Below are 25,060 nucleotides of genomic sequence, written 5' to 3'. Positions count from 1 at the left end.
ACCTAATTTCAATGCATTTGCATCTTATCACCTTGCCTGCCCACCATGCTGGATTGTCCAGGCACACACTGACGTGTTTCACAACTGTACATAAGCGATGTGCACCTGGCGAGCTGCACTTTGCTCGGGACTTCGAGGTTTGTTTGTCTACTTTGCTTCGGTCATCAGCGCCAGGCTTTGCAAGCAGCACCACTTCACTTTTAGCGGGGCTCACAGGCAGGTCTCTACCTTCCATACCAGCCGTAGAGGAGGGGAGGGGGAGGGTTCTGGAGAGGGGGTAAATAGGCTTACAAAGCAAAAGGATATAGCTGCATTGCAGGATAGCTACTTAGGTAATGGTACACAGAGTGTGACAGAAAGGGACAGAATGTACAAACATAAAAAACAGCAGCAAATAGGGTCAAAGGGGGATAAAATGGTAAAAAGGCAAAATTAATAGCTCTACTTAAAAGCATATAGTATTCGGAACAAAATAAATGAATTAATGGCACAAATAGAGGTTAATGGGTATGATCTTATAGCCATTATGGAGACATGGTTACAAGGAGATTAAAGCTGGGATCTAAATATTCAGGGGTATGTAACTTTTCGAAAGGACAAGCAGGAAGGAAATGGTGATGGGGTAGCTTTGTTAGTACGAGATGCAATAAGTACGATAGCAAGAAATGATCTTGGATCGGAAGATGTGGGTGGAGGTAAGAAATAACAAAGGGAAGAAGACATTGGTGGGAGTAGTCTATAGGCCTCCTAACAGTATCTATGCTGTCGGACAGAGAATAAATCAGGACATAATGAGGGTATGTAAATCACAGGAGACTTTAATCTCCATGTAGATTGGGAAAATCAAATTGACAAAGGTAGCCACGAGCAAGAATTCATAGAGCGTATTTGGGGCAGTTTCTGAGAACAGTATGTTATGGATCCAACCAGGGATCAGGCTGTTTTGGATTTGGTAATGTGTACTGAGGCAAGTTTAATAAATGATCTCAGAATAAAAGATCCTCTAGGCAACAGTGACCATAACATGGTGGAATTTAGCATTCAGTTTGAGAGTGAGAAACTTAGTTCAGAAACAACTATTCCAAACTTCAATAAGGGTGTTTACAAAGGAATGAGGGCAGAGTTGGCTGGAGTGGACTGGGAAAGGAGTTTAGCAGAAAAGACGGTTGATGAACAATGGTAGACGTTTAAGAAAATAGTTCATGACTCACAACAAAGATATATCCCAGTGAAGAAGAAGGATTGTAGGAAGGGGATAAACCAACCATGGTTAACCAAGGAAGTTAAGGATAGTATCAAAGTGAAAGAAAAAACATACAGTGTGGCAAAGATTAGTGGTAAGCGAGAGGATTGGGAAAGTTTTAAAAACCAACAGAAGATTACCAAAACAATAATAGAGGGAGGAAATAAATTTTTGAGGATAAACTAGCAAGTAATATAAAAACAGACCGTAAGGGCTTCTTTATATAGATAAAAAGGAAGAGAGAGGCCAAAGTCAATATAGGTCCTTTGGAGAATGAGGCTGGGGAAAAAATAATGGGGAGCCAGGAAATGACAGAGGATTTGAATAAATACTTTGCATCAGTCTTCACAGTAGAAGACACTAAGAGCATACCAAAAATACTAAAGAATCAAGGGGCAAAAGTGGGGGAGGAAATAAATACAATAACTATCACTGGAGAAAAAGTGCTAGGGAAACTAATGGAGCTAAGGGCCGATAAGTCCCCTGGACCTGATGGGTTGCAGCCTAGGATATTAAAGGAAGTAGCTGCAGAGATAGTGGATGCACTGGTAGTAATCTTCGAAGAATCCTTAGATTCTGGAAAAATCCCAGAGGATTGGAAAACTGCCAATGTAACACCCTTATCCAAAAAGGGAGGGAGACAAACAGGTAACTATAGACCAGTTAGCTTAACACTTGCCATTGGGAAAATGTTGGTGTCTATTATAAAAGATGTAATAGCAGAGCATTTAGGAATGCACAATATAATCAAGCAGAGTCAGCATGGCTTCATGAAGGGAAAATCATGCCTGACGAATTTATTAGAATTCTATGAGGAGGTAACAAGTAGGATAGATAAAGGGGAACCAGTAGATGTAATATATTTGGATCTCCAAAAGGCATTCGATAAGGTGCCACACATAAGGCTACTTAATAAGATGAGCTTGTGGTGTTGGGAGTAGTATATTAGCATGGAGAGAGGACTGACTAACTAATAGAAGACGGAGAGTTGGGATACGGGCAGCATTTTCAGGGTGGCAACCTGTAATGAGTGGAGTGCCACAATTATTTACAATATATATTGATGACTTGGATGAGGGAAATGAATGTAGTATTGCCAAGTTTGCGAATGACACAAAAATAGGTGGGAAGGCAACTGGTGAGGATGACACAAGGAGTCTACAGAGGGATATAGACAGGTTAAGTGAGTGGGCAAAATTATGGCAGATGGAATATAATATGGGAAACTGTGAGGTTATGCATTTTGGCAGGAAGAATAGTGGAGCTGAATATTATTTAAATGGAGAAAGGCTGAAGAAAGCTGCAGCACAGAGGGATTTGGGGGTCCTCATGCATGAATCACAAAAAGCTAGCATACAAGTTCAGCAGGTAATAGGCAAGGCAAGTGGAATGTTGGCCTTTATTTCAAAGGGAATGGAATATAAAATTAGGGAAGTCTTGCTAAAACTATACAAGGCACTAGTTAGACCACACCTAGAATACTATGAACAGTTTTGGTCCCCTTATCTAAGGAAAGATATACTGTTATTGGAGGCAGTCCAGAGAAGGTTCACTAGGTTGATCCCGGGTATGGAGGGATTTTCTTCCGAGGAGAGGTTGAGTCAGTGGGTCTGTACTCATTGGGGTTCAAAAGAATGAGAGGTGATCTTATTGAAACATATGAGATTCTTAGGAGGCTTGATAGGGTAGATGCTGGGAGGTTGTTTGCTCTTGTGGGAGAGTCTAGGACCAGAGGGCATCATCTCAGAGTAAGAGGTCACCCATTTAAAACAGAGATGAGGAATTTCTTCTCTCAGAGGGTGGTCAGTCTGTGGAATTCTTTACCGCAGAGGGCTGTAGAGGCTGGCTCGTTAAGTATATTCAAGGCTGAGATAAACATGTTTTTAATCAGTAAGGGAATCAAGGGCTATGGGGAAAAGGCAAGAAAGTGGAGTTGAGAATTACCAGGTCAGCCATGATCTCATTGAATGGCAGGCCAGACTCAATGGACCGAATGGCCTACCTCTGTCCTTTAGTTTTATGGCTTTTCAACGGCTGCAGAGCTAGGGATTGCTTGAAGAAGGGGAGAAGTAGCCTCAGGGAAGAGAAAAGGCTGCTGGGCTAGGGCAGTACTGGGGAAGGGGGGCATCCCAGGGTGTCTGGGACACATGTTGATCTGTGCAAGTGGCCTCAAGATGTTGAGGGCTGAGTAGGCTGTTTCCAGAGGAGATGGGGCCAGCTGGCGATGTGAGGGTGTGTGAGAGAGTGTGAGTGCTGCTGTCCCTTGAGTTGGCCGTGAGTGAGATGCCAGTGAATGTGTGATAGTGTGTGAGTTTAGAGTGATGAGATGGTTGCCTTACCCTGACAGCATGAATGAGATCATTGATCATCTTATCTGAACTGGATGGCCAACCTCTTTTGTGCAGCATTGGCACTGACCATCCTTGCCATCACCACCTATTCCGAAGTGGTGACACTGATGGGCCTCCTCCGGCCAGAGTAGGGGTAGAGGACATCATGGTGGCTCTCCATGGCAATCAAAATGTGTTCTAGGGACGCATCAGAAAAATTGTGGGCTGCAGTCTTCTTGCCTTTCAGAGCCATGTCTTCTGTGCAGCAATCCTAGGCTGCAAGCATTCAGAGCTGTGCGCACAGCTGCAGTTCAAATATGGCGCCCGGCGTGAGAAAGTGGCAAGGTATGGCTGGTGAATCAGAGGAAGCCCATCTTTGAAATGGCGAGTTTCCCATGATAATATAAATAATGAGGTGTGAGGGTGTTGATATGATGCTCATTGTCAAACAGGGAGACTCTGAAACACAGCCACAACTTGCCTGCTCAACTCCATTGCCATTAACATAAGACTTGAGAGCACAAAGATGCACTGATGTTTTTCAAAATTAAAATTTCACTTGTAAGTATTTGATGTTACATTGGTCTCAGTTTATTCATGTTATTTGTTGAGACCAGCTTAATCAGAGAGTTGAATGTACTGGCATGCCTCATGGTTGGCATGCATTGAAGGTTACAGGGGAGTTGGGGACATTTCCTTTATTGTGGGAGAAACAATTAATGTTGTGTTCCTTTGTTCATTCTTTACTAAATGTTCGTGTTAGTGCCCAATGTTACACTCTTTGCTGTGTGGGACATGGCTGACCGTGCAGGCTCGGCTGAACTTGCAGGCTCAGCTGGCCCACCCTCCTGCCCGTTGTAAAGGAGATTGTCCGAGATCGCTCTCAGCAGAGATATTTGAAATGTTGTAGACGACCTCAAAGCCCTGTTAAGAACTCTGCCAGCCAACATCCTGAGATATTGGACACATTTGGACAGTACTGACACTCCCCTTTAGGCCTTTCATTTTCTTACCTTGACTGACTGTCCCCACCACCACACCCAGGACACCAGGCCCATCCCACTTACTCCTGTATGCCCCTGATCCCACCCTCTGTCCTCCACTGGATCCCTCTTCCACTCCTCCACGCCCCTGACCCCACTTCAAAAACCCCCTGAATACTGACTCGTCCTTTGTTTGACAAGGTGTTTACTAAAACCCAGCCATATCTCCTTTCTCAGTGACTGTCTCCGTCTCCGGCTTACCCCACGTGGATTTCAAATGAAATTCCATCCCTCATGTTTCGAACCCAGCCAGGATTACAGGTATCTCCGGGACATAAAACGTTTCTCGGACTGCTGTTCCCGTCGCATTCTGAAATCCACACTCAGTGCCATGTGCCGCCATATGAACACACTCGACCTCTCCCATCAACAGCACTGCCGCACCCTTTTTCAAAGCTGCGCATGTCCCCAGTTTCATCTTATTCTTCGTCTCATCCGACACCTCAACAAGAAATTTTTTCTCTTTCTCTCAAGTGCTAAGGAACGCAAGATCCAACAACTCATCGACACCAGCACCCATCCAGGACCCTCCACCCCTGCCTGTCCCTCCGTCCCCACCCCATCTTCCAATCCAAGCCCCGGCCGTGTATTCATTATACCCCTTGACCTTCCCCTCTCCGACACTGAACGTTCAGTGCTCAGCAAAGGACTTAGTTTCATACCCTTACGCCCTCATCTCAATGAATTTCGGGCTCAGCACAATGCTGAACTCTTCTTCCGCCGTCATCGTCTCCATGCTCACTTCTTTGGACAGGAGTGCTCTCCGCATTCAATGGATCCTTTTACTCACCTCCAATATTCTCCCTCCACCTAGACCCCTCCCTCTGGATTCTTACCTTCTCTTGATCTTTTCATTGAGAACTGTCGGTGTGACATTAGTCGTCTCAATTTCTCTGCTCCTCTCACCCATTCTAACCTCTCTCTCTCTGAACTTACTGTACTCCATTCTCTCAGGTCCAACCCTAACATTGTCATCAAACCCGCTGACAAGGGTGATGCTGTTGTTGTCTGGTGCACTGAACTCTACCTCGCGGAGGCTGAGTGTCAACTCGCAGAAACTTCCTCCTACCTCTCCCTGGACCATGATCCCACTACTGAACATCAAGCCATAGTTTCCAGGACTGTCACTGACCTCATCTCCTCTGGAGATCTTCCTTCCACAGCTTCCAACCTGACAGTCGCCCAACCTCGGACGGCCCGCTTCTACCTCCTATCCAAAATCCACAAACAGGACTGTCCCGGCAGACCGATTGTGTCAGCCTGTTCCTGCCCCACGGAACTCATTTCTCGCTATCTTGACTCCCTTCTCTCTCCCCTTGTCCAGTCCCTTCCCACCTACATCCATGATTCCTCTGACACCTTACGTCACATCAACAATTTCCAGTTCCCTGGCCCCAACCGCCGCCTCTTCACCATGGACGTCCAATCCCTCTACACCTCCATCCCCCACCGGGATGGTCTGAAGGCTGTCAGCTTCTTCCTCGAATAGAGGCCCGAACAATCCCCATCTACCACTACTCTCCTCCATCTGGCTGAACTTGTTCTCACACTGAACAATTTCTCCTTTAACTCCTCTCACTTCCTCCAAATAAAAGGTGTGGCTATGGGTACCCGCATGGGCCCCAGCTATGCCTGTCTCTTTATGGGATATGTGGAACATTCCTTGTTCCAGTCCTACTCTGGCCCCCTCCCACAACTCTTTCTCCGGTACATCAATGATTACTTCGGTGCTGTTTCATGTTCTCGTCAGGACCTGGAAAAATTTATTAATTTTGCTTCCAATTTCCACCCCTTCATCATTTTCACATGGTCCATCTCTGACACTTCCCTTCCCTTCCTTGACCTCTCTGTCTCAATTTATGGTGATAGACTGTCCACCAATATTCATTACAAGCCTACCGACTCCCACAGCTACCTGGACTACAGCTCCTCACACCCCGCTTCCTGTAAGGACTGCATCCCATTCTGTCAGTTCCTTCGCCTCCGTCGCATCTGTTCTGATGATGCTACCTTCAAAAACAGTTCTTCTGACATGTCCTTCTTCCTTAACCGAGGTTTTCCACCCATGGTAGTTGACAGGGCCCTCAACTGTGTCCGGCCCATCTCCCGAGCATCCACCCTCACATCTTTTCTTCCCACCCAGAAACATGATAGGGTCCCCCTTGTCCTCACTTATCACCCCACCAGCCTCCGCTTTCAAAGGATCATCCTTCGCCATTTCCACCAACTCCAGCATGATGCCACCACCAAACACATCTTCCCTTCACCCTCCCTGGCAGCATTCCATAGGGATTATTACCTCCGTGACACCCTGGTCCACTCCTCCATCACCCCCTAGTCCTCAACTCCCACCTACCGCACCTCCCCATGCAAACGCAAAATATGCAACACCTGGTACCACCCATGAGACTATTGGAGAAGATTAAGTTATATACAAGCGTGTGAAGGGTGGTGGGGGCCGAATTGGGGAGGGATGGGGATTTGGGGAGGATAGAAACTGGTATTAAAATCTCTTTAGAAGGAGTGCGAATTAAGGCACTTTCTCCAAGTGGGTGGAAGTAGGGAGCAATGTCCTGCAGAGTTTGATCTTGGGATCACTGCGGTTGAGTGTGTTCGGATAATAGGGCTAGAGGGAGTTGTATCCAAATATGAACATGGGAAGTAGAGTAAATAACTGAGGACCAAAAGAAGCTGGAGAAAGGACAAAAAACTGGCAGATGGCATTTAATGTCAGTAAGGTGATGCATTCTGTTTAAAAAAAATAAATAAATAAAAATGTAATAGTTCTACTTTGAATAGGGGAAAGCTGGGTGATTTGGGAATCCAGGCTCATAAAAGCTGCACCTCACGTGGATAAGGCCACAACAAAAGCCACTGGGTGCTGGGTTTTATGACAAGAGGTAAAAAATATAAAAGTTGAAATGTAATGGCAAATCTAGAAATCCTTAATAAAACCACAGTTAGAGTACTTTGTACAGTTTTGGGCCCTGTACAATGGAAAAGATATTGGCCAGAATTTTGCCGTCAGTGTGCAGGGGTGGGCCGGACATGCCGACACGTAAAATGACGCGTGGTGATGTCGGGTATACGCGCCCGCCGAACTATCAAAGGCCTGTTAAGGCCATTAGGGAAGTAATTAAGATAATTATCAGCACTGCCTGTCCAACCTTAAGGTTGGTGGGCAGGTGAAGAGCCCAAGTGGCCTTCATGTTTTTCAGGAAACCTCATCCACTGGTGGGATGAGGTTTCCTGAAGGTTTAATAAAATCCGGCTCTCCCTCCTCCCCCTACTCGCACAGGTAGCGCTGAGTGCTACTAGCCGTGCGTCACGTTGTGAGACCCTTAATTGGCCTGCCCACATAAAATGGCAGCGTGGAGCTGATTGCGGGCGGCAATCGGCTCCACGCCCCCTCCTGACCAGCCTGCCCAACATGCAGAAAATTCTCCCCCTTGAAACAGTAGAGAGGGTGCAACATAGATTCATTAAGATGCTGCTCAGTTTGAGGAAGTACAAACCTGAAGAAAGACTTGATAAATTGGGGATGTTTTTGGGGTGCTTTGGCAGCAATATTTAAAGTTTTAAAGGGATGGAATGTTGTAGATGGAAGCAGACCGTTTAGAGTGGTTGAGGGCTAAGGGGGCACATAGATATAAAATTAAATGCAAGAGTTTTAGGGAAAATGGCAGAAGAATTTTTTTGACACATCAATTTCCATTTTTATTTGCCCCTTCCCAATCCATATTCATCAAATTTAATTTTTCTTGTTTTCTGTTGTTGGATTTCTTCCCCACCACTCAGTTTGGTGTCATCTGCTAACTTGGACAGCTTTGTTTTTGGCCCCAACACATTGTAAACACTAACAGCCTTGACAGTGACACCAGTAGCACTCAGCTAGTAATTGCCTGCCATGTTGAAACAGCTCTTTTCATAACCACATTTTGCTTTCTTTGGTTCAGCTAAACTTCAGTCCAACTCAAAAATTATCTCCAATTCCATCTTGCAGACTAATTATAGGACAACACTACTTGCACCCACCTTATGCAGTAGTTCCATTTTGCCGCTCATCAATTGAGACGAGAGAAAAGTTCCTATGTTGCTCCCATTTTGCCCATTTTGATTTTTTTTTGCTATCGGGGTCCTTTTGCTGGGCAAAGTTTTGTGTCCTTCGTATTTGGCAACTTACCCTCATTGACCAGCTTCAATTTAAATGGCTGCATTTGGCTGCATGAAGCTGCAGCAGGACATCACCTCCAGCTTCTGTGCCAGCTCCCGGCAATAGGGACCTAATTAGGCTGATTTCCAGAAGGGTCAGGCGGGTGCATTAGCCATTGTTCTAAATTCCTGTCTCCCGAGTGCTTGGGTTTGAAAATTCCCTCTGTAGTATCCTTAGGAAAATTGAAACGTAATTCATTATGTCTCAGGGGAAAAAAACTTAGTGTAAACAAAATATGATATGGATGTCAACTTGGATGTGAGGGGTTGCATAAAGCATTCCTGCCAGTAATACTCATAAATTATTTCATAACCCTCCCATGTGGAATAAATTTTAAATTCAGCTGTTTACTTTTAACAAGTGGTTTCAAATGCTCTTGTCAATATAGGGTATGCAAACACTGGCTGTTCTTGAAATTTGTGCTGTCCCCCTGCGCCCCCCCCCCCATTCCAGGTAAACACAAACAATGAAGGTTAGCCATTCACCTCTGGTTATGCTTCTGTCCTAGGAAATGCCCATGGAGTATGTTCTTCAGTGTGAGACACTTTTGAGGTTACCCTGCCACTGTGTTATGGTCCTCTTCAATTCATCTTGTTGTTTTGCAGTCAAATCTCCTGACCATTGTGTCCTATGAGGTAGCCAACAGTTTGCTCCTTCCGTGTGTATTCATTTGCTCCATCAAGTGCCATGTTCTGTGAGCTCACTAATAGTCAGACACACAAGATTTCCAGTGAGACTGTAAAAGAAACTAATTAACTTTAGGCCTTGAGAAGTTCATTTTTGGAGTGGAAACACTTCACTGATGATCATTTTGTTTCTACCCCAGAGACTTTGTAAAGCTTCTCATATATTTCCCAAACTGCTTTTTCCCTCCTCCATTTCAAAAAAAAAAATAACCTGAATTCTGAAAGAGTTCATCATTGTAGATGCTTTATCCTTTTTCTTTTTCATTAGCAGGCAGTAGAATCTTTGCAATTTGTCATGTTTTAGCTTAACTGATGAAAAACACATGTATGGAATTTTTAAAAAATAAGTTGTCCCACTCTTTTCAGCATGTAAATCATGTTGATATTGTAGATGTTGCTGTAGTTTTGTTGCTTTTTGTAATTTATCAGCACAGTGATGGAAGAATAAGAACAGTTGGAACAAGAGTAGGACGTTCAGCTCCTCGAGCTTGCTCACGTTTTCAGTAAGAACAGGGCTGAGAAGCACCTCAATTCCTTGAAAGTATCCTCGAAAGTGGATAAATCACCAGGGCTGGATATGTACCCTAGGCTCTTAAAAGAAGCCAAGGAGGAAATAGCGGAGGGTCTGATCATCATTTTCCAGTCCTCACTAGGTGTGGTGGCTGAAGATTGGAGGTCTGCTAACGTTGTATCTTTGTTTAAGAAGGGAGCAAGGGATAGACTGAATAATAACAGGCCAGTCAGTCTAACCTCAGTGGTGGGCAAGTTATTGGAACTTATTCTGAGAGGCAGGGTAACTGTCACTTAGAAAGGCATGGATTGATCAAGGACAGTCAACATGGATTTGTTAAGGGAAGGTTGTGTCTAACTAATTTGATTGAACTCTTTGAGGAAGTAATGTGGAGGATTGATGAGGGTCCTGCAGTTGATGTGATCTACATGGATTTTAGCAAGGTTTTTGACAAGGTCCCACATGGTAGACTGGTTTAGAAAAATAAAAGCCCTTAGAATCCAGGGGAACGTAGCAAGCTGGATACAAAATTGACTCATTGGCAGGAAACAAAGGGTAATTGTTGATGGATGTTTTTGTGACTGGAAGGCTATTTACAGTGGGGTTCTGCAGGGCTCAGTACTAGGTCCCCTACTTTTTGTGGTATATATTAATGATTTGGATGTAAATGCAGGGGGAATGATCAAGAAGTTTGCAGGCAATACAAAAATTTGCTGCGTGATTCATATTAAGGAGGATAGCTGTAGACTGCAGGAAGATATTGATCGGCTGGTCAGATGGGTAGAAAAGCAGCAAATGGAATTTAACCCAGAGAAGTGTGAGGTGATACATTTCAGGAGCTCTAACAAGGCAAAGGAGTACACAATAAATTGAAGGAAAACAAGAGGTGTAGAGAAGTGAGAGACCTTGAAGTGAATGTCCACAGATCCTTGAAGGTAGCAGGACAGGTTGATAAGGTAGTTAAGAAGGCATGTGGAACCCTTTCATTTATTAGCCGAGGCATAAAATATAAGAGCAGGGAGGTTATGTTGGAACTATATAAAACGTTAACTAGGCCGCAGCGTGACTAATGTGTGTAGTTCTGGCCAGCTCATTACAGAATGCATGTAGTCAGCTCACCAACATTTTCTCAAGGGCAACTAGAGATGGGCAATAAATGCTGGCCCAGCCAGCGAAGCTCACATTCTGCAAATGAATTTTTTAAAAGTTACATTAGAGAGGGTACAGAGGAGATTTACGAGGATGTTGCCAGGATTGGAAAATTGCAGCTTTAAGGAAAGATTTGATAGGCTGGGATTGTTTTTTGAACAGAGGAAGCTAAGGAGAGATTTGATTGAGATGTACAAAATTGTGAGGGGACCTTGATCGAGTGGATGGGAAGGGTCTATTCACTTTAGTAGGGAAGTCAGTGAGTAAGAGGCATAGTTTTAAAGTGATTGGTAGAAAGATTAGAAGGGAGATGAAGAAAAAAAAATCACCCAGTGTTGTAGGCATTTGGAACTCAGTGCCTGAAAGGGGTTGTAGAGGCAGAAACCCTCAACTCATTTCAAAATGAGGCTGGATATGCACCTCAAGTGTAGTAACCTACAGGGCTACGGACCAGCTGCTGGAAAGTGGGATTAGGCTGAATGGCTCATTTTTCGGCCAACACCAACACGATGGGCCAAATGGCCTCTTTCTGTGCCATTCTCTTTCTATGATTCTATTCGATTTACCTGCCTTTGTTTGAAATCCTTTATACCTTTACATAACAAAAATCTATTGATCTCAGTCCTGAAAGCAGTATGGATAGAATGCACTTTGAAGAATGAGGGTAAGGATTAAGAGGATTAAAACTGTCCAATCCATGATTGTATTTTGTAACCAATGTTGAAAGCTACTGTTCCTGTAATTTGGAGCATGCCCGCTAGTACCCTCCAGCATTAAGCCTGCTGAAGTTTATGGTGTTAATGGCAGGGCACCCAATTTGCATGAAGCAGGCAGACACAAATACAATTGCTAGAATATCTCCAATGCCCACCTGCTCAATGCAGTCAGAAATCCAGGCACTTGCTCACCATTAGTTGGGGAAAGGTTGGCCCAGGTGCTTCCCCAACCTCCACTTTGTACACTTCTCCACATTGTTTATGGGGCCAGTCAAGTTTATTTTTTAAAAAGTACTATTCTTCTGGGATCCAACTTGGCAGATTTTTTTAAAATTCATTCACGGGATGTGGGCTTCACTGGCTGGGCCAGCATTTATTGCCCATCCCTTGAGAAGGTGATGGTGAGCCGCCTTCTTTAACCGCTGCAGTCCATATGGTGTAGGTACACCCACAGTGCTGTTAGGAAGGAAGTTCCAGGATTTTGACCCAGCGACATTGAAGGAACGGCGATATATTTACAAATCAGGATGGTGAGTGACTTGGAGAGGAAATTCCAGGTGGTGGTGTTCCCATGTATCAGCTGCCCTTAACCTTCTAGATGGTAGCAGTCGTGAGTTTGGAAGGTGCTGTCTAAGGAGCCTTGATGAATTCCTGCAGTGCATCTTGTAGATGGTACACAATGCTGATAATATGCACGGTGGTGGAGGGAGTGAATGTTTGTGGATGTGGTGCCAGTCAAGCGGGCTGCTTTGTCCTGGATGGTGTCAAGCTTCTTGAGTGTTGTGGGAACTGTACTCATCCAGACAAGTTGGGAGTATTCCATCAAACTCCTGACTTGTGCCTTGTATATGGTGGACAGGCTTTGGGGAGTCAGGAGGTGAGTTACACGCCGCAGGATTTTTAGCGACTGCCCTGCTCTTATAGCTACAGTATTTATATGGCTAGACCAGTTCAGTTTCTGGTCAAATGGTAACCCCCCCGGATTTTGATAGTAGGGGACTCACTGGTGGTAATTCCATTGAACATCAGGGGGCTAAGGTTAGGTTCTCTCTTTTTTGAGATGGCCATTGCCTGGCACATGTTTGGCACAAATGTTACTTGCCATTTGTCAATCAAAGTCTGGATATTGTCCAGGTCTTGCTGCATTTTGACATGGTCTGCTTCAGTATCTGAGGAGTCACAAATGGTGCTGAACATTGTGAGGTAGACATCCCCACTTCTAACCTTATGATGGAAGAAAGGACATTGATAAAGCAGCTGAAGATGGTTGGGCTTAGGACACTACCCTGAGGAACTTCTGCAATGATGTCCTGGAACTGAAATGATTGACCTCCAACAGCCACAACTATCTTCCATTTGTGCTAGTATGACTCCAACCACTGGAGACCTTGCCCCCTGATTCCCATTGACTCCAGTTTTGCTAGGGCCCCTTGGTGCCACACTCGGCAAATGCGGCCTTGATGTCAAGAGCAGTCACTCTCACCTCACCTCGGGAGTTCAGCTCTTTTGTCCATGTTTGAACCAAGACTGTATTGAGGTCAGGAGCTGAGTGGCTCTGGCGAAACCCAAAATAGGCATCAGTGAGCAGGTTATTGCTAAGCAAGTGCCGCTTGATAGCACTGTTGATGACCCCTTCCATTACTTTATTGATGATGGAGATAGACTGTTGGGGCAGTAATTGGCTGGGTTGGATTTGTCCTGGTTTTTGTGTACAGGACATACCTGGGCAATTTTCCATATAGCCGGGTAGATGCCAGTGTTGTAGCTGTAATGAAACAGCTTGGCTAGGGGCGGGGTAAGTTGTGGAGCACAAGTCTTCAGTACTATTGCCAGAATGTTGTCGGGACCCATACCCTTTGCAGTATCCAGTGCCTTAAGTTGTTTCTTGATATCCCATGGAGTGAATTGAATTGGCTGAAGACTGACATATTTGATGCTGGGGACCACCGGAGAAGGCCGAGATGGATCATCCACTTGGTACTTCTGGCTGAAGATTGTAGCAAATGCTTCAGCCTTTTCTTTTGCACTGATATGCTGGGCTTCTCCACCATTGAGGATGGAGATATTTATGGTGCCACCTTCTCCAGTGAGTTGTTTATTTGTCCACCACCATTCGTGACTGGATGTGGCAGTACAGCAGAGCCATTAATCCATTGATTGTGGGATCGCTTAGCTCTATCACTTGTTGCTTATGCTGTTTTGCACGCAAGTAGTCCTGTGTTGTCGCTTCACCAGGCTGACACCTCATTTTTAGGTATGGCTGTGCTGCTCCTGACATGCCCTCCTGCACTCTTCATTGAACCAGGGTTGATCCCCTGTCTTGATGGTAATGGTAGAGTGGGGGATATGCTGGGCCATGAGATTACAGATCATGTTCGAGTACAATTCTGCTGCTGTTTATGGCCCACAGCGCCTCATGGATGCCCAGTCTTGAGTTGCTAGATCTGTTCGAAATCTATCCCATTTAGCATAGTGGTAGTGCCACACAACACGATGGAGGGTATCCTCAGTATGAAATCGGGGACTTCGCCTCCAGAAGGACTGTGCAGTGGACACTCCTACTGATATTGTTATGGACAGATGTATCAGCAGCATTTAGGTTGGTGAGGATGAGGTCAAGTATGCTTTTCCCTCTTATTGATTCCCTCACCACCTGCCACAGATCCAGCCTAGCAGCTATGTCCTTTAGGACTCAGCCACCCAGAGTACATTCTGCACCCTTGCCATCCTCAGTGCTTCCTCCAAGTGGAATTCATCAGCTGATGGAGTACAGTCTGTGGTAATCAGCAGGAGGTTTCCTTATCCATGTTTGACTTGATGCCATGAGACTTCATGGGGCCCGGAGTCGATGTTGAGGACTCCCAGGGCAACTACCTCCCATCTGTATACCACTGTGCCACCACCTCTGCTGGGTCTGTCCTGCCGGTGGGACATGACATACCCAGGGATGGTGGTGTCTGGGACATTATCTGTAAGATATAATTCCGTGAGGATGACTCCGTCAGGCTTTTGCAAGACCAGTCTGTGAGACAGCTCTCCCAATTTTTGACACTAGTCCTCAACTATTTGTAAGGAAGACTTTATAGGGTTGACTGGGCTGAGTTTACCATTGTCATTTCTGGCCTAGGTCGATGCCAGGTGGCCTGTCCAGTTTCATTCCTTTTTTGAGGCTTTTTAGTGGTTTGGTACAACTGACTGGCTTGCCAGGCCACTTCAGAGTAAATCACATTGCTGTGGATCTGGAGTCACATGTAAGCCAGACTAGGTAAGGAAGGCTGATTAGCAGTGAGAAGGGTTTTTAAAACAATAGACAATGGTTCCATGGTCATTATTAGACTTTTAATTCCAGATTTTTATTGAGTTTAAATTCTGTGGCGGGATTTGAACCTGGGTCCCTGAAGTATTACCCTGGGTCTCTGGATTACGCGTCCAGCGACAAAACCATTATGTCAGGTGGGACCCACATCCAGCTGGTCAGTATCCTTCATCTCACTGGATGAGTCAGTCTCCAGTATCATTCCTGTTCCTAAATAAACTAGGAATGTGGGAATTCCCAGCAGAGGGGACTCCTCACCCCAGTTCAGCCACCCAATGATGTTTGTCTCATAAGGAACAGGTGGAAATTCTGCCCTTACAAAGCAGCCCAGAAAATCCTGGAAACTGCTGAGACCCAGAGTAGTCAGGCCTTGGCTTCTTTCCAGTGGGTTCTGTCGATAAATAACCTGCCTGAGTTACGTATGAATTCTAGTGGAGCACTGGAAAGTTTGGAGTTTGTTGTGTTTAATAACAGATGTATATATTAAGGTATTACTGTATGAACATAAGAAATTGATGCAGGAGTAGACCATACAAACCCTCGGGTCGACTTTGCTGTTCAATAAGATCGCGACTGAATTTTTACATCAACTCCATCCTATCCCTTGGTATCTTTCTTGCCCAAATCCCATCGATCTTGTCTTGTGTACACTCATTGGCTAAACATCCTTAACCCTCTGGGGTGGAGAAATCGATGGATTCAAAACCCCCTTGAGTGGAAGTTTTTCCCTATCTCATTCCTAAACAGCAGAGGTACTGGTGTGTGGTAAATAAATGCACATTATAATGCAGCATTATAGTGCAGAATAATATGTAACTACTATTATGCTTGTATTACAGAACTACTTCAGATTTTGTAGCAAATTCCATGGCATAATCAACAGGCAATCTGTTACTTGTCTGTTAGTTGGCATCTGCGTAGTTGTTTGAACGTTTCGTTCATCTCTGACTCCTTGGTGCTTCCTAATAGCTGAATAAACAGGTGATCTTAAAATCACATTAGCAGTGTTCAGCCCTCATGAAGAAACATCAATAAAGGAGAGTGAGGACTATCAAATACGGTTTAGAAATATGCATTGCTATTGACTAATGTTTGGATGGGTTAAAACTGTTTGTATTTACTCTGCATATGGATTTTTATCTGTTGTAATTACTAAGACAATCAGGACTTTGTTCCCATATCATTGTGGGATTTAAACTATGGCTTCAAAGAAAGACGTATAATTAGTCTCAAAAATCTTCTTAACACTTCCATTGTGTTTGTCATATAAATTACAGCCAAATCTTAATGCCACATGTACAATCTGTCACCCTGTTATTATTTCTTGTAGGAAGAAAATGAAATCCTTCTTTGAAGTCTGGAAAATAGATGAAGGGAAAGAACTAATGGACTGGGTGATGGTGAATAAGTAGAGATTCATTTTTCCTTTATTTTTGAATAAATACATCTACTTGAGATGCTAATCTGCTTTTATGCGTTTGGTTCTAAAGGAACATTGGGGCTCTGCATCGTAGTCAATAGCGCAAGGAAAACATCCTTTGGCTAAAGTTAGCTGTTGTGTCTCAGACACTTTGTCTCTGCTTTGTCCTTATTCACTTTGTTTCTCCATGTACATCCTAGAACGCAAGATAAACTAGATAGGGAAGTACAATCAGCCCATCTTGGTTCATTCATCCAGAAAAGCTAACAGTTCCTGCTTCCTATCACAGCATACAACCACCTCTTAAATAACTTGAAGGTTTTTGCCTTTGCTTACCCACCTGGAAGTCCATTCCGTTCGTTCTGTGCATCAAGAATTTTCTGATGTCACACAAATTTCAGCAGTTTGAACATATGCCTCTTGCCCTAAATCATAAAACTTTGATGTGTTTTTACAACATTTAGCCTATTTCATAAAGGTATTGCCAGGAATTATATCTTGGAAAGAGTCCCTGACCTTAATACAGAGAACACTGTTTAGCACTGAAACCTGGTTGCATTTTGTGTCTTTTTTTAAAAAAAGAAACTAGATTCCCCTCCCCATCTGCTGAGCCTATTTCCTGAATGCTGTGAAGTTGAAATTAAGCAAACTTTTTAAATAAAATGATCAGTTGAAATAAAGTTACCCCATCATGCTTCCTTTACTGCTGCTCATACAGAGAGCTGAACCAAGCCAGAACAGTATGTGAAAACCTGCTGCTTTTTAACAGGAAGATTGTGTTTAACCTGTTCTGTATTTTGTCAGGAATGGAACTCGCCATTGGTGAGAAATAATAATGCAGGGAAAAAAATCGTGTCCGCCTAAATAATAATTGTAATTCCATGTTAAATTGAAAAAGTATGTGTAAGAACAGTTTGTAATGCATTGTAAACCAAATAAATTATAATTTTTTTTTGTTGTGCTGTTATTTCTACAATAGTCATGAATGATGTATTTTTGTTGACTTTTCCATACTTTGTGAAGACAGAAACTAATGCCTGGGGAAGGTTTATCCTGTTGCATTGGCAGTGAAAGCTTTATTCAGGAATCCATTCTTCACCTGTCAGTGGGTTTCAGTGAGCAGTTTGACTGTGAGGGCCACTGCAGCCATGCCCAAATGTGGTCTCGTCCGATATTCACAAGCACAGAGTTCCAGCAGTTTGTTCAATAGCAGGCAGAAATATGAACCTCCCCAGATGGGCATACTGAAGGGAATTCATACTGCTGCTCCAATTATTGGTTATAGTAAAAAAAAGAAAATGCTGGAGACGCTCAGCCAGTCAGGCAGCATTTGTGGACAGGGTAGCAGAATTAATGGGCAGGATTTTCCCAGGCAAGGGGAGGTGGTTTTTAGGTGTGTATGGGGAGTTAAATCCCTCGAACGTGACATCGGGTCAGGCATAGAGGTCTACAGCACAGAAAAATGCCCTACTGCCCATCGAGTCTGCGCTGGTCAAACAAGTACCTAACCATTCTAATCCCATTTTCCAGCACTAGGCCCATAGCCTTGTGTGCCATGGCATCGCAAGTGCACATCCAAATACTTCTTAAATGTTATGAGGGTTTCTACCTCTACCACCCTTTCAGGCAGTGAGTTCCAGATTCCCACCACCCTCTGAGTGAAAAAATTCTTCATCACATCTCCTCTAAACCTCCTGCCCCTTAACTTAAATCTATGCCCCCTGGTTATTGATCCCTCCACAAGGGGAAAAGTTCCTTCCTTTCTACCCTATCTATGCCCCTTGTAATTTCGTACACCTCAATCATGTTCCCCCTCAATCTCCTCGGCTCCAGGGAAAATAACCCCAGTCTATCCAATCTCTCCTCATAACTAAAGCTCTCCAGCCCAGGCAACATCCTGGTAAATCTCCTCTGCACTCTCTCTAGTGCAATCACATCCTTCCTATAATGCGGATTCCAGAACTGGACACAATACTGTAGCGTTTTATGCAGTTCCAGCATAACCTACCTGCTCTAATATTCTATGCCTTGGCTAAAAAAGACAAGTATCCCATATGCCTTCTTAACCACTTTATCTACCTGTCCAGCTACCTTAAGGAACCAGTGGACATGCACACCAAGGTCCCCCTGATCCTCAGTACTTCCCAAGGTCCTACCATTCATTGTGTGTTCCTGTGCCATGATTGTCCTGCCCAAGTGCATTACCTCACACTTATCTGGATTAAATTCCATTTGCCACTGACCAGCCCATCTGGACACAGGCAGCCAGTCACAAAAACACCCCTCGACCATCACCCTCTGCTTCCTGTCACTCAGCCAATTCTGGATCCAATTTGCCAAATTGCCTTGGATCCCATGGGCTCTTACTGTTGTTATCAGTCTCCCATGCGGGACTTTATCAAAAGCCTTGCTGAAGTCCAAGTAGACTACGTCAAATGCATCGCCCTCATCTACACACTTAGTCACCTCTTTGAAAAATTCAATCAAAATGGTTATACATAACCTCCCCTTAACAAAACCATGCTGACTGCCTTTGATTAATCCCTGCATCTCCAAGTGTAGATTAATTCTGTCCCTCAGAATTGCTTCCATTAGTTTCTCCACCACTGAGGTTAGGCTGACTGGCCTGTAGTTCCCTGGTTTATCCCATCCTCCCTTCTTGAATAGCGGTACCACATTGTCTATCCTCCAGTCCTCTGGCACCTCTCCTGTGGCCAAAGAGGTATTGAAAATTATTGCCAAAACCCTTGCTATCTCCTCCCTTGCCTCACGCAACAGCCTGGGATACATTTCATCCGGGCCTGGAAATTTATCTACTTGTAAGCCTGCCAGACCACTTAGAACCTCCTCCCTTTCTATGCTAATTTCTTTAATTATATCACAGTACTTCTGCTTGATTTCTATACCCACGTCGTCCCTTTCACTTTTGAACACCTACCTACATCTTCTGGCTCTTTCCCTAGTTATCCTCTTACTCTTAATGTACTTGTAAAATAACTTTGGATTTTCCTTTACTTTATCTGCTAATGTTTTTTCATGCCCCTTTTTTCCTCTCCTAATTTCCTTTTTAAGCTACCCCTACACACTCTATACTCCTCTAGGGCTTCTGCTGTTTTGATCCCTTGGTATCTGCCAAAAGCCTCCCTTTTTTTCTTTATCCAATCCTGTATACCCCTTGACATCCAGGGTTCCCTGGATTTGTTGGTCCCAGCCTTTGTCTTTACTGGAATATGTTGACCCGGTATTCTCCCTATTTCCTTCTTGAATGAGTCGCACTGCTCTGACGCAGTTTTACCTAAAAGTAGCTGCTCCCAGTCTACTCTGGCCAAATCATACCTGATCTTATTAAGATCAGCCTTCCCCCAATTTAGAACTCTGATTTCTGGCCCATCCTTGTTCTTTTCATAACAACCTTGAATCTAATGGAGTTGTGATCACTATCTGCAAAATGCTCCCGCACTGATACTCTACCACTTGCCCAGCTTCATTCCCTAAAATTAAGTGCAGGTCCACCCCGTCTCTTGTAGGACCTTCTACGTACTGGCTTAAAAATCTCTCCTGGATGCATTTTAAGAATTCTGCTCCCTCTAAACCTATCACACTATGACTTTGGAAGTTGAAATCCCCCACTATGACTACCCTATTATTTTAACACTTCTCTGAAATTTGCCTACATATCTGTTCTTCTATTTCTCTGACTGTTTGGGGACCTATAGTACACTCCCTGCAATGCGATTGCTCCATTTTTGTTTTTCAGTTCTACCCATATGGTTCATTTGAGGAGCCTTCTAAGATGTCATCCCTCCTTACTGCTATAATTGATTCCTTGATCAATATTGTAATACCCCCTCCTCTTTTACCTCCTTCCCTATCTTGTCTGAAGATCCCATATCCTGGAATATTGAGCTGCCAATACTGCTCCTCTCACAACCATGTCTCTGTGACCACAATTACATTATACTCCCATGTGTTAATTTGTGCTCTCAACTCATCTGCCTTATTTGTCAAACTCCTTGCATTGAAATAAGTACCATCCAACCTTCTCAAACTCCCTTGTGCCTAACTGGCCTATAATATCTATGCCTTCCAGACTCATTTGCTCTCTCCTTTAATTTTGGCTGTGCATCTGCCCCTGCTGAACCTCCCCTCAGGATCCCATCCCCCCTGCCAAGTTAGTTTAAACCCTCCCCAACAGCAGTAGCAAACCTCCCCACAAGAATGTTGGTCCCATTCCGGTTCAGGTGCAACCCATCTGCCTTGTACAGGTCCCACTGCCCCCAGAAACTGTCCCAATGTCCCAGAAATCTAAAGCCTTCCCTCCTGCACCATCTCTCCAGCCACGCATTCATCTGGACTAACCTCCTATTTCTATACTCAATAGTATGTGGCACCGGAAGTATCCAGAGATTACTACCTTTGAGGTCCTGTTTTTTAATCTGCTTCCTGGCTCCCTAAATTCTGCTTGCAGGACCTCTTCCCTCTTTCTACCTATGTCGTTGGTACCATTTGTACCACGATCTCTGTCTGTTTGCCCTCCCCCTTTCGAATGCCCTGCAGCCGTTCAGTGACATCCTTGACCCTGGCACCAGGGAGGCAACATACCATCCTGGAGTCACATCTACAGCCACAGAAATGCCTGCCTATTCCCCTTACAATTGAGTCTCCTACCACTATTGCTCTTCCCCTCTTTTTCCTCCCCCCATGTGCAGCTGAGCAACTCGCAGTGCCATGAGTGTGGCTGCGCTCCTCAGACGAACCGTCACTCTCACCGTTTTCCAACACAGAAAAATGGTTCTCAAGTGAGATGCACCCTGGGGATTTCCTGACTGCCTCCCTGACACCTTTCTTCTGACTGATGGTCACCCATTCCCCCTCTGTCTGCACTTCCATAAGCTGTGGGATGACCATTGTCTAAAAACGTGCTATCCACACAACTCAGCCTTGCAGATGCACCTCAGAGCCTCCAGCTGCTGCTCAAGCTCCGAAACAGTGTCGAGAATATTTGGAACTCTCTTCCCCAGAGAGCGGTGGAGACGGGGTCAGTGAATATTTTTAAGGCAGAGGTAGCTGGATTCTTGACTAACAAAGGAGTCAAAGGGAGTAGACAGAATGTGGTATTGAGGCCACAATCAGATCAGCCATGATCTCGTTGAATGGCGGAGCAGGCTCAAGGGCTGAATGGCCTACTCTTGCTCCTAATTCATATGTTTGTATAGGAGTCTCTTCACCTCCTTAAATGAATAGGTTACTCTTCTGATGCTAAAAATCAGTGAAACACAGAAAGGGACACATGAATTGACCTAGAGATAGAAGGATTGCATTAAATCAAACATCTCCCATCACAGTCCAGGAGTGAAACCATGTAGTGCTGCAGTTCAGGTGAATAGATTGGAATACCTGAAGGTAAGAGTTGAGAGTATTGAAATACTGACCTTTAACTTGTTGCTGGCAACCTGAGATGATAATTCTGTTTATTATAACTACACTGTACCTTGACTTCTAAAAACACATGACACAATTCCGTACAAAACTCTAGTACTAGCTCTAGCTCAAAGCTGTGGGGAGTCAGGGTAAAGAGAATTACAGAATGATACAGCAAAGAAGAAGCTCATTGTGCCAACTCTGATGGAGCTTTCCAATTAATCCTACTCCCTGCTCTTTCCCCATGGTCACCTTTGAATTCTTCCCCTTTAAATATTTATCCAATTCTCTTTCGAATGTTAATCTTGAGTCTGCTTCCGCCACCCTGCTTTTACCAGCCAGTGGATTCCACATTGCAAAAAGTTGCTGTGCTTTTTTTTAAAAAATTGTCAAGTTGTCACTGGCTCTTTTGTCAATCACCTTTAAATCTTCATCCTCTGGTTACTGATCTTTCTGACACTGGAAACAGTTTATCCTTGTTTATTCTATTAAAACCTTTTGTAATTTTTAACATTTCTCCATCAAGTCTCTTCTTAAGCTTCTCTGCTCTAAGGACAGCAATCCCATTCTCTCCAGTCTCTCCATATAATTGATGTCCCTCATTCTTGGTACCATTCCAGTAAATTTCTTTTGTATCCTCTCCAAGGGCTTAACATCCTTCCTGAAGTGTGATGCCCAGACTTGAACACAATATTTCAACTGAGGCCTAGCTAGTGTTTTATAAAAAGTTAACAAAGTTTCCTTTATTTTGTACACTATTCCTCTATGAATAAAGCCAAGAATCCTATATGCTTTTAAACAGCCTTTCTAATTTGTTCTGTCACTTTCAAAGATTTGTGTACATACACCTCAGGTTTCTTTAATACTGTCCCCCTTTTAAAATTGTGCCATTCAGTTCAAATCACTTCTTTTCATTCTTTCTACCAAGATGCATCCCTTCATACTTTTCTGTGTTAAATTTCATCTGCCGTGTGTCTGAAAATATTGTATATGAATAAGAAATTTTCTAAAGGTTAAAAAAGTAGATACTTATTAGAATAGTTACTGTCAAGAAGATATAATGTCTATAATGTTATTGGAAATTATTTTAAAATAGATTTTAGTGGTGCTTGTGTTTACGTGTCTGTGTCTTAATTGGATTAAAGCCAGCTGGTCTAGAGACTTTGATGTATAGAAGAGAAGCAGGTTTGAAATGGTAATTGGATGAACATAGGGAAATAGAAGGTGAGGTGTAAAGTGGGAAATAGACCATTCAAAAGAGTGGGTGAAATATTACACTTAACTGTGGTGAAGCTCAGAAACTAAGTGTATTTTTTTAGAAGCTTACTAGCAAAGTGGGTATTATGAAAGGGTTTTATTGTTAGAAGATTTAAAGTTTATAAAAAAAAACCTTCTCTGCTCTAAGGACAGCAATCCCATTTTCCCCAGTCTCTCCATATAATTGATGTCCCTCATTCTTGGTACCATTCCAGTAAATTTCTTTTGTATCCTCTCCAAGGGCTTAACATCCTTCCTGCAGTGTGATGCCCAGATTTGAACACAATGCTTCAACTGAGGCCTAACTAGTGTTTTGTAAAAAGTTAACATAGTTTCCTTTATTTTGTACACCAACCTGGATTGTAACAACAATGCCCAGTTTTCCTCTGGGCATTTCATCTGTTAGTTGGGACAATGAGAATTTGCATTCAAAGAGGAAAATATGAATAAAGGAAGAGAATGCTGTTGGTAAAAGGAGGAGGGGTTCTAAGATATAAAGCCTCCAGCCTGTAAGCCTCAAGTCTGTCCGTAAGGACCCAGAGCTGAAAGAAACTCATTTTGAATGCGACTGTCCAGGGTGTGCTTTGCCAGGGGTGTGTTTAAATCTGTATTTTTTACTTTGCCTTACTGGGGGTCTAACAGAGTCAGATTAATTAGAGGATTTTTGTAGTTAGTAAAGTAGTAATTTTGTAGACATAGTATGTGTTTACAATCTTTCTTGTATTAATAAGTGTTTAAATTAGTCTTATAAAAAATCTCTGGAGACTTGTTGGTCTTATTACTACTGAATTCGAAGCCTGCATCTCGAAACATACAAATTGCAAAAATGAGCTAAGACAGTTGTTTCAAGTTTCCCTCTTGGATTTGAACACCTCAGCCTTTACCATCAGCTGTGTCATCATAATTGGGCATTCTTCTGGGATATATTTGAAATTCTTTGATTTTATTTGGATTGGTGAACCTTAAGGTTATGAGTGCGAGAAGCAGGAGTGGGTAGCTGGCGTTTTTTTTTTGAAGTGGTGAGACTGAAAAAATAGCTGTATCCATGACTAAATCTTTTTTGGAACTAGAAGCTATAACTCTGATTGGGTTACAAAAAGTACCAAGAGTAAGTTAACAGAGTTGGCGGATAAATTACAATTGGAGTTACCATCGGGGCCTAGGAAATTAGACATAATTGAAGTGATAGCACAGCATTTGGAATTGGAAGGAATACCTGAAAAACAGAGTTCTCCAAGGGGTGGTTCATTGGAATGGGTGCAAATTCAGTTGCAAATGAAAATGATTGAATTAGAAGAAAAGGAAAGAGGGCATTCCAAAAGGAAACAGGCAGAAAGGCAGGAGAGAGAAAGAAAACAGGAAAGGGAGTTAGAAATTGTGAATATAGAGAAGGAGGAAAGAGAAAAAGAGAGAATTCCAAATAAAAATGTTGGTAGTTAAAGAGATGCCAGGAGGTAAGGAAGGACTTATCTCCAGAGTAGGACCCAGGGGGGAGATGTTTAAATTTGTACAAGCTTTTCCAAAGTTTGAGGAAAGGGATGTTGAAACATTCTTTATTTCAGTTGAGAAGATAACTAACAGATGAAATGCCCACAGGAAAACTGGGCATTGTTGTTACAATCCAGGTTGGTGGGTAGAGCACATGAGGTATATGCTTCGCTATCAGAAGAAATGTCGGTGAATTATGATGTGGTAAAAAATGGCTATTTTGAGTGCATATGAGTTGGTTCCTGAAGCACACAGGCAGAAACTTAG

General features: G+C 43.5%; 1 protein-coding gene across 2 annotated transcripts in view; it reads left to right on the top strand.

Annotated features, from left to right (window-relative positions):
* msh3 (mutS homolog 3 (E. coli)) overlaps positions 1–17,578 on the top strand; it is a 341,409-nt gene extending 323,831 nt beyond the window's left edge. For both annotated transcript variants that reach the window (XM_041186817.1, XM_041186818.1), the window contains one exon: positions 16,538–17,578. In XM_041186817.1, the coding sequence (XP_041042751.1) occupies positions 16,538–16,619 (82 nt within the window). In that variant the 3' untranslated portion in view covers positions 16,620–17,578. The remainder of the gene's footprint in view (positions 1–16,537) is intronic.
* Positions 17,579–25,060: the final 7,482 nt, after the last annotated feature.

Source organism: Carcharodon carcharias, chromosome 4 (genome assembly GCF_017639515.1).
Source record: "Carcharodon carcharias isolate sCarCar2 chromosome 4, sCarCar2.pri, whole genome shotgun sequence".
In the NCBI taxonomy this organism is placed as follows: domain Eukaryota; kingdom Metazoa; phylum Chordata; class Chondrichthyes; order Lamniformes; family Lamnidae; genus Carcharodon; species Carcharodon carcharias.
Note: the sequence above shows the minus strand (reverse complement) of the source record. Positions and strands in the feature narration are given on the sequence as shown.